Source organism: Protomyctophum bolini (genome assembly GCF_963924005.1).
Source record: "Protomyctophum bolini genome assembly, chromosome: 22".
Classification (NCBI taxonomy): domain Eukaryota; kingdom Metazoa; phylum Chordata; class Actinopteri; order Myctophiformes; family Myctophidae; genus Protomyctophum; species Protomyctophum bolini.
This window is the reverse complement of record NC_137883.1, coordinates 34862744-34874937: the sequence shown is the minus strand read 5'-3', so window position 1 is coordinate 34874937 and position 12194 is coordinate 34862744. Positions and strand designations below refer to the sequence as shown.

Below are 12194 nucleotides of genomic sequence, written 5' to 3'. Positions count from 1 at the left end.
CTGTCACTCAGCCCAAGAGTTCCCTCCCTCCTCCAGTGACGATCCCCATGGAGATCATAACCCCGCCCACAGACCCGCCCCCTACCTCCGTAAACCCTCCCACCCCAAAGGACTGTGAGTAAACCAAGCCTTTCCCCTCACCCTGTCGCCTTTCTACTGTACTGTACTGTACTGTTGTTTTTACATTGCTGAACATTTTCTTGGGGATTCCAGATGGAATGTTAAGGTCCGCTGGGGTGTTTTTCTTGTCATGTTAATTCCCACTAAATAATATTTTTTTGTCTAATGAGTACATCCACAGAGAACATGATTATTATGTGGAGATAAAGCAACGCGATTTTAATTTGGAACCAGGTTGATTTTTCACCATCAATAAAAGCATAAAACCTTATGCTTGTTGAGCTTTGGGCTTATATTTTTTAATTCCTTGAAATATTGAATATTTTTAAATGTTGGAAGTTATTGTGAGAGTCATGTAGTATGTTAGGAACTCATCACAGCGATATTGCATGCCGGGATAAAATATTGTGGACACTACTACGAATGTATACTGTACATGTACATGTGTGTATATTATGTATGTTTGTTTCTTTCCAGGAGATAATAAACCCTTACTCGACAGTCTCTTCTGAGCACGAGGAAGCAGACCGCAGGTACCGTACCGTCTGTGAGCTAAACTATAACAGCACACGATAAATATAATGACATTAATAATAATGTCACAAAATTCCACGGCCACTCACTGTCTTAATTCACACACTGTTTGAGAACCACTGATCTAGATGCTGTTAAAATCTCACTCTTTCACTAGCTCATTCACATTTGTCATGCATGTTTTATGTTAATCAAATCTCACTACTGTAGCTCATTGACTCATTCACATTGTGTGTAGAGAGAGTGACGAAAGGGAGAAATAATGTGTAACTTTGTGTGGTTCTGGTTCTATGCTATTGTCCGAACAGCATCACGCTGCATTTGAAGATCTCCTGCCCCCCCTCACTTGCCAACTCCAACATGAGCCTCATCGCGCCCGGTGTAGACGCGGCGTCGGGCCAGCCCGTAGCCCAGCTCAACATCCAACAGCACCCGCCCTCGGGCCAGCCCGTGGCCCAGCTAAACATCCAACCACACCCGCCGTTGGGCCAGCCCGTAGCCCAGCTAAACAGGATCCAAGTGGATTCGGACTGCGATGACTGCGTTTTCTACCCCAAGCAACACAAACCGATGGCCAGCCTTTACCCCTACACAGACGATAATTATCCAAAAACATTTTCTCAGTTGCATGATGATTTATGTGGCGAGACAATTCTGTAGTGTAGTGACCTCTTGATTAACCTCACGTCATCATGCAGGCTTTCCACCTCGGAGGAAAGCCTGGTCTGTGTTACTGATCCGGTCAGGAGCGGATGATATCGTTAGGTCATGTTGTAGTCATTGTTTTGTAGTCATCAGGATGATATCGTTAGGTCATGTTGTAGTCATTGTTTTGTAGTCATCAGGATGATATCGTTAGGTCATGTTGTAGTCATTGTTTTGTAGTCGTCAGGATGATATCGTTAGGTCATGTTGTAGTCATTGTTTTGTAGTCGTCAGGATGATATTGTTACGTCATGTTGTAGTCATTGTTTTGTAGTCATCAGGATGATATCGTTACGTCATGTTGTAGTCATTGTTTTGTAGTCATCAGGCCGGAACCCTCAATCTGGAACTTCCTTTCCCTCAAACAGGAAGAATAATATCTTCCCAATAAAGGCGTTCCACATTTAGGGTTCCGGCCTGATGACTACAAAACAATGACTACAACATGACGTAACTGTATCATCCTGATGACTACAAAACAATGACTACAACATGACGTAACGATATCATCCTGATGACTACAAAACAATACTACAACATGACTTAACGATATCATCCTGATGACTACAAAACAATGACTACAACATGACGTAACGGTATCATCCTGACAACTACAAAACAATGACTACAACATGACGTAACGGTATCATCCTGACGACTACAAAACAATGACTACAACAACGTAACGATATCATCCGCTCCCGACCGGATCATAAACGCGAAAAGGAATGCTGATGGAGATCAGTGTGATCATGTGTGTGTACACCTGAACAAACACTCTATAGCAATGATTATGATTAGAATATAGAGCTATTTTGTAGGGGTGCACCATTATGAAATTATGACCGATATCCGATTATTTGCAGGGTCATCTCTGCCGATACCGATTCTGACCGATTCCGATATTATACAGAGGACCACAATGGAAACAAGCCTATAGGCCCTATAGGGGCGTGGCCCAAAGCCAGTCAATAAAGTATTCAATCAATCAATAAATAGCATATACTCTTTACCAAGTGTCTGTTTTCACAACTGAACGAGACGAGTACACAAATTAAACGTAGAAAAATGTAAGAGTACATTTTTACTTATAATTTTACATCATATTTGATTTGGCTTTTGTTCTAGAGAGGTACTAGACAACTTTTGATTTATATTGAACTCATTGATGGATTTTTTAATTTTTTTTTTTTTTTTAATAATCAGGATTATTTTTAGACCGATTCGACACCGATATGACATTTCCATGGTCGATATGGCCGATTATATCATGCATCCCTACTATTTAGCACTTATTTTAATACCATACCCCGCGCTATATCATTTCGCTTTTTAGTTTTTCTGAATCTCATCGGCCAAATACATAATTTTTAAATGTCAATAATCACATACTATACACCACCAAGTCCCTGACTAAATTGTATGATTGATTACCCCTATAAAGTAGCACTTCCACGTCCACATCTTTATTTGGTAAACTATTTCAAAAAGAAAGAAAACTACCAAAAATGTACTGCATTAGCCTTCTGTTTAATGTGTATGGGTTATAACAAAGTGTTGATTGTGGTTTGTTGTTCATTTCATTTATTGTATTTCCTTATTTCTTAGTTCTCATGTGCCATGCATTTGTCTTGTTTTTGCGCAAAGAACATGTAGCAAGTGATTTAAATTATGGTTTATCTGCATTAAATGTTATGGATGTAAAAGCTTGGTGAAATATTAATAAACATGAAAAGGTGCTGAAAATCCTTGTCAAAGACACTGCTTCCCCCAATTGATGTTCTGTGAATCAGATGTCATTTAGAATGGCTCTGTTTCCTGCAGTATGTAGGACAGTGATACTCAACCTCAGGCCCGCGGGCCACATCAGGCCCGCGGGACCATTATGACTGGCCCACCAATGAAAATCTAAAAAAAAGAAGAAAAGAAAATCTGGAAAATGAAATAAAAATAAATAAATCTGAATGAAGTTATCTTTAATTACATTATTATAAGTAATACTATTAGAGTTGTACTATTACTCGAACGAAAATACAAGCTTGGGGGGGGGGGGGGGAGATGCAATGCAAATGAAAGACATATACTGTGTATCCCTATTCCCTGACATAATTTTATAGCTAAACGGACAGAATTCTATTTTATTTGAATGATGAAACCCAGCTGCCATTAATAGTTGGAAATGGAAATTGCGGAAATTGCGGAAATGCTACTCATGGAGAATTGGACAGGCAGGCAGACAGCTACTCATGGACAATTGGACAGGCAGGAAGGCAGACAGCTACTCATAGACAGACAGACAGCTACTCATGGACAATTGGACAGGCAGGAAGGCAGACAGCTACTCATAGACAATTGGGCAGGCAGGCAGACAGCTACTCATAGACAGACAGACAGCTACTCATGGACAATTGGACAGGCAGGAAGGCAGACAGCTACTCATAGACAGGCAGACAGACAGCTACTCATGGACAATTAGGCAGGCAGACAGACAGCTACTCAGACAGGCAGACAGACAGCTACTCATGGACAATTGGACAGGCAGGCAGGCAGACAGACAGCTACTCATAGACAGGCAGGCAGACAGCTACTCATAGACAGGCAGACAGTAAGTAAGACAGCTACTCATTGACAGACAGACAAATAACTACTCATGGACAGACAGACAGACAGGCAGGCAGGCAGGCAAAGATCTACTCATGTTATGTTATTATGTTATTATAACAGCTACTCATGTTATGTGCAATAATTTGTGCAGTTATGGAAACAGCTCTTTGTGTTTATGTAAGATCCCATCCCTGATGTAGGACATACAGGGGTGGGTTTAGTCGAGGTGCAAGACAAATAAATCATGACACAACAATTCTTATACATTCTCGAATTGTGTAGAGTAGATTTCTTGTAAATTTAATTTAAAACTTAAGTAATGCCAGATGTTTAACAATAATGTAACTATATTGAGAGCTTAAAATGAAACCAAATACATGTATTGGTCTCATTTCACACCTACAAGTTAAACATCTAATATGGTTACCAACCATAGAGGTTGCCAACTCCATCATTTAGCTGGGGACCAGGCTGGAACCCCCCTCAAGGACCCCCTGGTTGAAAACCACTGCTGTAATAGGCTGTATGTCAGTGGATCTCAATGTGGGATCTGGAGACCCCCAGGGGTCCCCATATGGCTAAATGAATGATGTTTAGGTAGGACGTTTAGAGTTACGGATATTTAGGGTCCAGCGGTAATGGGGGTCCATGGCCTTATGCATAACAAAATGGGGGTCCTTGAATTTTAAAAGGTAGAGAGGTGGATATTTTGTTGATTTACTTCATCAGAGGGGTTAGGGAAAAAAAATACAAATAAAAAGCCCCTCCTATTTACAGGTTTAATGATTTTGTTTTGTTCAATGTTTGTTTTAAAAACGCCATTTGGCAATGATTTACATCATCCTGTCCCTATACCACAAACATGAAATGCCATTAACAAAAAAGAGAATTTAATGTTTGTGTTGGCACCATTTGTTTTACATCACCATTAGGCAGCAGGCTACATCACCACCTAAATCAACATGAGTTAGACTTTAATATATTAGCGCCCCTCACTTCACACGGGTGTGATTTTTTTAAGAGACACAGCTCCTTCACTTTAGTTTTTATTAACAATATTAAACGAACGTGTGTTTTCTCATTTGTTTATTGTCCCGTTCCGGGGGGCGCATCATCTTCAAAACAAAATAATATTAAATGCAAAAACAGTGAGTGACAAAATCATGGACGTTTTATTGTCAGACACTCCCTAGAAGCTAGACCCACGTGACCTACGTCACAGTCACACCGCGGGCTCTTTAAATTCTCCGGTGTCTGCGCGCGCCTCCCCCCCATGACCCCCTCCCACACACACACACACACACACACACGCTCCGGTATTATTTGGCAGTAAAAGCGTGAAATAAACATCTTATAATGTCACGTTACACATCATGGACGTCGAGTAGAGTTGCCATGTATTTCCAGGGAGTGAAACCAGTGCTGAGTGACATGTTGTCGACGTTGAAGGAGATGTTTTAACCTTCAGGACAAACTGCGGATAATTATGTGTATTCTCCACAGGTGAGTTAGCTGTTGCCTGCTAGCCTACAGTTAGCTTCTTTAATTTAAATATAGCTTTAATATTTACCTGGAGCTCAGCTGAATGGGTGTGGTGTAGGCCTAGTGTTGCTTTTATACTTTTTACTTGGTAAAACAAAAACTAGTCAGGATAAAGTAGCCTACAGTCGCCTAGCCTCAATTTGATAGTTGCAACACCCTCCATTGACAGGCAGCCCGCCATTTATCCAAATAGAAAAGTCCAATGTGCTTGTATTTAACGACATTAAACTCATCCAATTGCAGCTGTAGGGAAAGCTTGAATTATCCTCTTTCTATCTGCAAAGTGTTTGTTTCACAAAAAACAAATGTTATGAGCTACTTTTGTTAAGACATTCTGTGCAGGCCAAGTGATTATTTTTCACGTGTACCACCTGTTTGAATTTGCACATGATGCAAAGAGGCAGCAACACTGCGCTTATAGCTTCCTCAAAAAAAATAACTAACTAAAAATAATCGCCTGCACAGACTTTCTTGACAGAAAGTAGCTCATAACATGTCACATATCTACAGTGGATTTTTATGAAACAAATTATAAATACTCTAGTGTTGCAAATTGCAGCTATGGGGTTCATTTTGTTTTTCTTTGAGGACTTATTGCATTGGTCATCAATATTTATTTCAAGGCATACCCTATTAACCTGACTCTGCCAGCTGGGGGCGGTATTGGGTAACCATGTTCCCCTATCCCATACCCAGAATTATAGGTGCTGCTGTTTAGGTGTGTAGGGAAAATAAACATGTTTATTATTCTACTATTTATTGTATTTGTTTGTTGAAATGAAAAGCATAGTTTTCATGTCAAGGACCCCCGCGTTCATGTGTGTTTACCCTATATCCATGCAGCAGAAAGAACCCCATCTGAAAAGGGTTTGTGCCGGAGACCCCCCACGCAAGATTTGTGTTAAGAACATAAAATAAATCACATTTCATTATGATATACATTTGTGATATTGCAGACCTACAAGTTCACCACAACATATATCACTATGTGGCACGTTGTGACTTGTGAACTTACTTATAGATCTATGGGGTCATAGTGGTTAACCCGTTTAGGCCTGAGATCAGATTCTAAAAATGTCTTCTATACATCCTGACAGTTTTCTGAAAAAGCTATGTTTCTATGTCAGTCGTTCTTTGATTTTTCAAAAATAGCCAGACCTACAAGCTCGTAGCGCGCCACTCGGTGGCGCGCTATGAGCTTGTAGACCCCCTGGAACCTCGTCAAGGACCCCTGGGGGGGCCCACTTTGAGAACCACAGCTGTGCATTCTAGTTATACATGTATTTCTTTATTTCTTTCTTTGCAGGGGGACACCCTCGCTTGCAAGGAGTACGCACACACACACACACACACACGCACACGCACACGCACACACACCCACCCACACACACACAAACACACACCATACCAAGCTCAGCTTCTTCTCGTTCCTGTGGAGTCCGTTCTCCTGTACATGCTGTGAATGCTGGTCCCTAAAGCCTGACCTACAGAAGTCCACTGTGCTACACCAGAATGCTACAGGGTGTGCGTGGCGGCGTGCTATACTGAACATCAACAAAGATGAACATACATGACGTGTTACCAACCCAAAAGCATCCATCTGCAGGGGATGGATGGATGGATGGGGGGCCACCAAGGGCAGGCTGGGTGAGAAGATGGCAGCCGCCTGGGAGAATGAGGCTGGTCGGTCGGTCACTGCCGTCGACACCGGGAGCTCCCAGCAGGACAGGAAAGCAGTGGAGAGCTGGCCAGGTGTATGGAGGATGGCGATGATGACTGGAGACGCTCAGACGCCACTGGACTGGAGGGCTCATGCAAGGATGAACTAGAGCAGGGGTAGGCAACCTTTATTAACAGAAGAGCCATTTTTGTCCCAAAAACGTATTACAATTCTATCTGGAGCCGCAAAATATGTTTGCTTTAATAAAGAAAACTTTAATTATTTGAGTGCTAATTTCTCAAAGCATGTCAACATGTCAAGTATACTGTAGCAGTAAGCCAGCAGCATTGGTAGTGAAAACAAACATAGATGTCTTATCATGAATACATTCTTCTATTCTATTTTCCTTCATTAAATTTGATTCTTATTTTTATCTGGTGTATAGGCAACATTGTTTTGCAATATCAAAATGAAAGAATAACTTTATGCCTAGGCTACTACAAATTCAATAATAAATGATTAAATGTAAAAAAGAAAAAAAAAAGAAAAAGAAAACCTCTTATTCCTTTTCATACTTCTTTGCCGTAGCAACTGGGAGCCACGGGAGAGGGCCACATGAGGGCCACATGAGGGCCACATGAGGGCCGTAGCAACTGGGAGCCACGGGAGAGGGCCACATGAGCCACATGACTTCTGAACTAGAGAGAGGAAGGCTCGATCTCTATCCAGGGTGGGTTCCAAACTTTGACCGTGGTCGTCATTTACACAACTGATGAAGTCAAGACAACTCAAGGTACGAACCTTTTTTTTCTTCTTCTCTCTCTCTCTCTCTCTCTCTCTCTCTCTTTGCTGCTGCTGCTGCTTGTGTTTTAAGCTGTGTATACACTTCAAGCTGTTACTGGTACTTTTGCGGTCATTTTGGGACCCCGATTTGGTGGCAATGAATGAAACATTCACGTTCAGTGACTGTTTCTGGCTCTGGGATTGAAGACTGGTGTGGAATCTGCAGTCTGTGTTGTGGCCTGTGGGTGGCGTTGAAGATACTGATTGTGACATGGTGGCCTTATTGGTTCATGACTGGCTTTATAGGCCCTTCATTTCTTTCTTTCTTTCTTCCTGGAAACTTGTTTTTTGATTGCCTTGCGTAACTCATGCTTGTGTTGTATGCTGTGTGTGTAATGTGTATACATAGAGGGTATGCGCATGCTTAAAGTGAATGGCACATCAAGTGGCAAAGCAACAGGCAAAGTGAGTTTAACATTGTTTAATGTTGTTTAATGCAATCAGATGTGACTTTTCTGTGTGGATTTATGGATGGGCTGTCAAGGCCAGTAAGTAGTTTTTTGCCACTCTGTAGGCGTTCCTGCATAACTTCCTGGTTTGATGATGATGTCAATTGTGTTGTATGTTGTGAATACCGGTAATGTGATTCAAGCTGTTATTGCTTCATTCATAGTGTGTTTTTACTAATGTGATGCATGGCTGCATGGCTGCATGGCTGCATGGCTGCATGCAAGCTTGTTGCTTTTTCTGGCTCTGGCTTGTGTGAGTTGTGTTGTTTGTGCAGTTTGAAGGTATATTAGTGAGTTGTCACTGGGAACAGTATTTATGTGGCTCATGGTTACTTCAATAAGCTTATACAGTATGTGAGGTTGGGCTCATGACATGTCTTCAAATCCAATTAATGTTCATTTTAGGGATGCTCCATTAACGGGTTGTGACGTCTGTGGACGTCTTAGCAAAAAAATAATATATACATCAAAACAAATTAATGTAAAAAGTGGGCACCCTGGGTTACTTTTTTTAAAGTGTTGTGTGGGGGCACACAATGTGTTCAGTCATCATTTCGGTATCGGCTGATGTTGGCATCAAAATGCGGTTTCAAACTCAAACTGATATAAAAAATCTGTTTCAGACGATATAAGGGGCTTATGTTGGGTATATCGGCCAACACTTCAATATGTGGCGCATCCTGTTGGATATGTTTACTGTAGTAGATATTGGTTATTGTCGACATTGGTTATCGTCCAGAAATGTCACATATGTCCATCCCTATAGTTAATTTAATTACCCACGTGGAACTCCAGTGTTTATTTTACTCAAGTATGTATCGATATCGGTCATAGTATTACAACTTTATTTGTATAGCACCTTTCATGACATGAAATGCAGCTCAAAGTGCTTTACGAAAAGTAGTAGTAGTAGAAAGAATATAGTCATTCTTTGTTACAATGTCCTGCATTGTTGACACACGCACGCACGCACGCGCGCGCGCACACACACACACACACACACACACACAGTCACACACACACACACACACACACACACACACACACACACACACACACACACACACACACACACACAGTATACAGAGGGACCCCCCCTTGGGCCCCCATATACGGTAAACTTGTAAGTTTATTACATGGCAGTATTTCTTTCTTCTATACTTCCCCAAAATAAAATGAGAAGTAGGCAGCAGGCTATAGTTATTATGCTAGGCTGTACATTTTGAAACTGAAAGGTGTCTACATGTACATGCGTTCCTTCTGTAATCGCTTCACTTCTCGTTCAAATACAACATGAACACCAGCTATCTTATCAACATTACCAGCAGGTGAGACTTTTCACTATATTGTTAGTTTGGCGTAAGAAACAATTCTTTGTTAAGCTCATATTATATGGAAGGTATTGTGCATTTCATGACTAAAGCATGACACTTTCAGAATATCACCTACTGTACACACCCCAAGGTTTGATTTCAGAATGACATGAATGACATCTACAGAGATGGTGAATCATGTCAACTTTATGATATAAATGTAAAAAATGACAAGAAGAACCACAGAAGAGATAGTTGTCGTTATTTTAACATTATTGTGTTGGTCTTAATTTCTTTTAATTAAGTTATGGAAGATAAAAATACAGAGAGACTTGATTGATGAGTTTGTTTGGTTTTTACATCCAATGGATATCGTTACAGTATATTCAAAGGTGCTATAGGGCATAAAGAAAAGACAAGAAGAAGTGCTACGTGGGTCCTTTATATGTAGAGTAAACTGTAGACACTAGGTGCTCTTTGGAGAGGGTTTCATATTACAGCAAAGCACAAGAGTTCTTAAAAAGGTCTATACCTTGAGTCAATGTCACTGTGGAAGGAGGCAAAAGGTGGTAAATTATTATTATAAATAATAAATTAATAATTTACATTTGGTGGATATCTTTCACAATAATGAATAAAACATGTTCTAGACATTCTAATGATCACAAAAAAACATATATTACAATTATTGTACCTACTTTTATTAGGGTAAAGGTCAAAAGTCTTAGGTTAAAAAATGTTCAAAATCGCACAGAGTCCAGACATTTTTAATTTGTGTGAATTTCAGCCTCTGTGGGGGGTGTTTATATGCAAATATCATGACCAATGGCATTGAAATGGCATTGCAATGAACATCACTGATGACGTTTAGGTGAAACAAGAACAGAAAAAATGAATAATAATTTATTAATTAATTAAAATAAAATTGTTGCTAAAAAGCAACGCTGGGTCTTAGAGGGTTAAACACGACCAACACATGCTATAGGGCATTATAGCAGTGGTGGCCATTTTCTCCTTCTACATAGAAACATAGCTTTTCCAGAAAACTGTCAGGATGTACACAAGACATTTTTAGAATCTGATCTCAGCCCCAAAATTCCTCTCTCAGCTCGCCTAATGGTACAATCCCTGTATACGATGACATCGACTACGGTGACGAAAGCTTCACGCCGTGCAAGTACGGCCGCCACGGCTCCTCCTACGTCCTCGCGGTGCTCTACTACGTCTTCTTCATGGCGGGTCTCCTGGGGAACGCGCTGGTGATCTGGGTCATCGCGTTCGGCGTGCGCCTCGGCAGCATGAGCGACGTGTGCCTCCTCAACCTGGCCGTCGCCGACCTGCTGCTGGTGTGCTCCCTCCCCTTCCTGGCCCACCAGGCCCGGGACCAGTGGACGTTCGGGGAGGCCATGTGCAAGATGGTCCTGGGCGCCTACCACGTGGGCTTCTACAGCGGGATCTTCTTCGTCCTCCTGATGAGCGTCGACCGCTACCTGGCCTTGGTGCGCGCGGTCCACGTGATGAGGAAAAAGACGCGCTTACCCGGAGTGGTCATGGCCGCCGTGGCGTGGACCGCTGGACTCCTCGCCTCTTTCCCGGATCTGGCTTTTCTTCAGGTACAAACGGCCTCCTCGTATGGCAACAATGTCTCCTTTTGCGCTCCCCAATTCCCAATCCCCAACAGCGACAGCACAACGCAACACTTCTGGCCTATCTTCGGCCTTTTCAAAATGAACATTTTAGGCTTGCTGATTCCGATGACCGTCATGGTCTTCTGCTACTCCCGAATCATTCGCAAGCTCCAACAGCACAACATCCATTCGGCGGCCAAGAGGCAGAGCATCCGATTGGTGCTGGTGGTCGTGGCGGTGTTCTTCTGCTGCTGGACGCCGTACAACATCGCGTCTTTGTTCAAGGCCTTGGAGTTGCTTCAGGTCTCCTCGGTGTTCACGTGCGAGAGAAGCAACGCGATCCGAACGGCGTTACAAGTCACCGAGGTCATCGCCTACTCTCACAGCTGCCTCAACCCCGTCCTGTACGTCTTCGTGGGGCAGAAGTTCAGGGGTCACCTGGTGAGGTTGACGTACAGAGCTTTGGGGACCCTCTCCTCTCTGAACCGGGCCTCAGTGACCGTTAACTCGCAACGATCACGTTCCAGCGTGGACGAAAGGTCCACTGCTTTGTGAAGTCTATAAAGCTATATACAGTGGCAGAAAATATATCACCAAATAGTGTATGCAATATATGCATTCAAGAGAGCTGAATAAATGTTTTATGGTGATTATTATTTAAGTTAAGTTTTGCCATAACCATTTATTTTGCCATAAATCAGGTAGCTTTAAGGTACGGCCATGACAGCAATGGTAGGAAAAAAAAGATATTAATCATATTCGGATATTCGGTTTTCGGCCAACTGTTTCCTATTAT

At 41.9% G+C, this 12194-nt stretch overlaps 2 protein-coding genes across 2 annotated transcripts in view; both read left to right on the top strand.

The window, feature by feature from the left end:
- slc4a5b (solute carrier family 4 member 5b) overlaps positions 1 to 1314 on the top strand; it is a gene marked incomplete at its 3' end in the record, with an annotated part of 46160 nt that extends 44846 nt beyond the window's left edge. Inside the window, 2 exon segments of the mRNA XM_080755711.1 lie at positions 598 to 653; positions 963 to 1314. Coding sequence (XP_080611837.1) covers positions 598 to 653; positions 963 to 1314 — 408 coding nt within the window.
- A 9673-nt stretch (positions 1315 to 10987) lies between these two features.
- Positions 10988 to 12023, top strand: LOC308310316 (C-C chemokine receptor type 4-like). Its single transcript, XM_080756616.1, has one exon. It carries the CDS (start codon positions 11003 to 11005, stop codon positions 11951 to 11953), a length of 951 nt encoding a protein of 316 aa, XP_080612742.1. The 5' UTR covers positions 10988 to 11002; the 3' UTR covers positions 11954 to 12023.
- Positions 12024 to 12194: the final 171 nt, after the last annotated feature.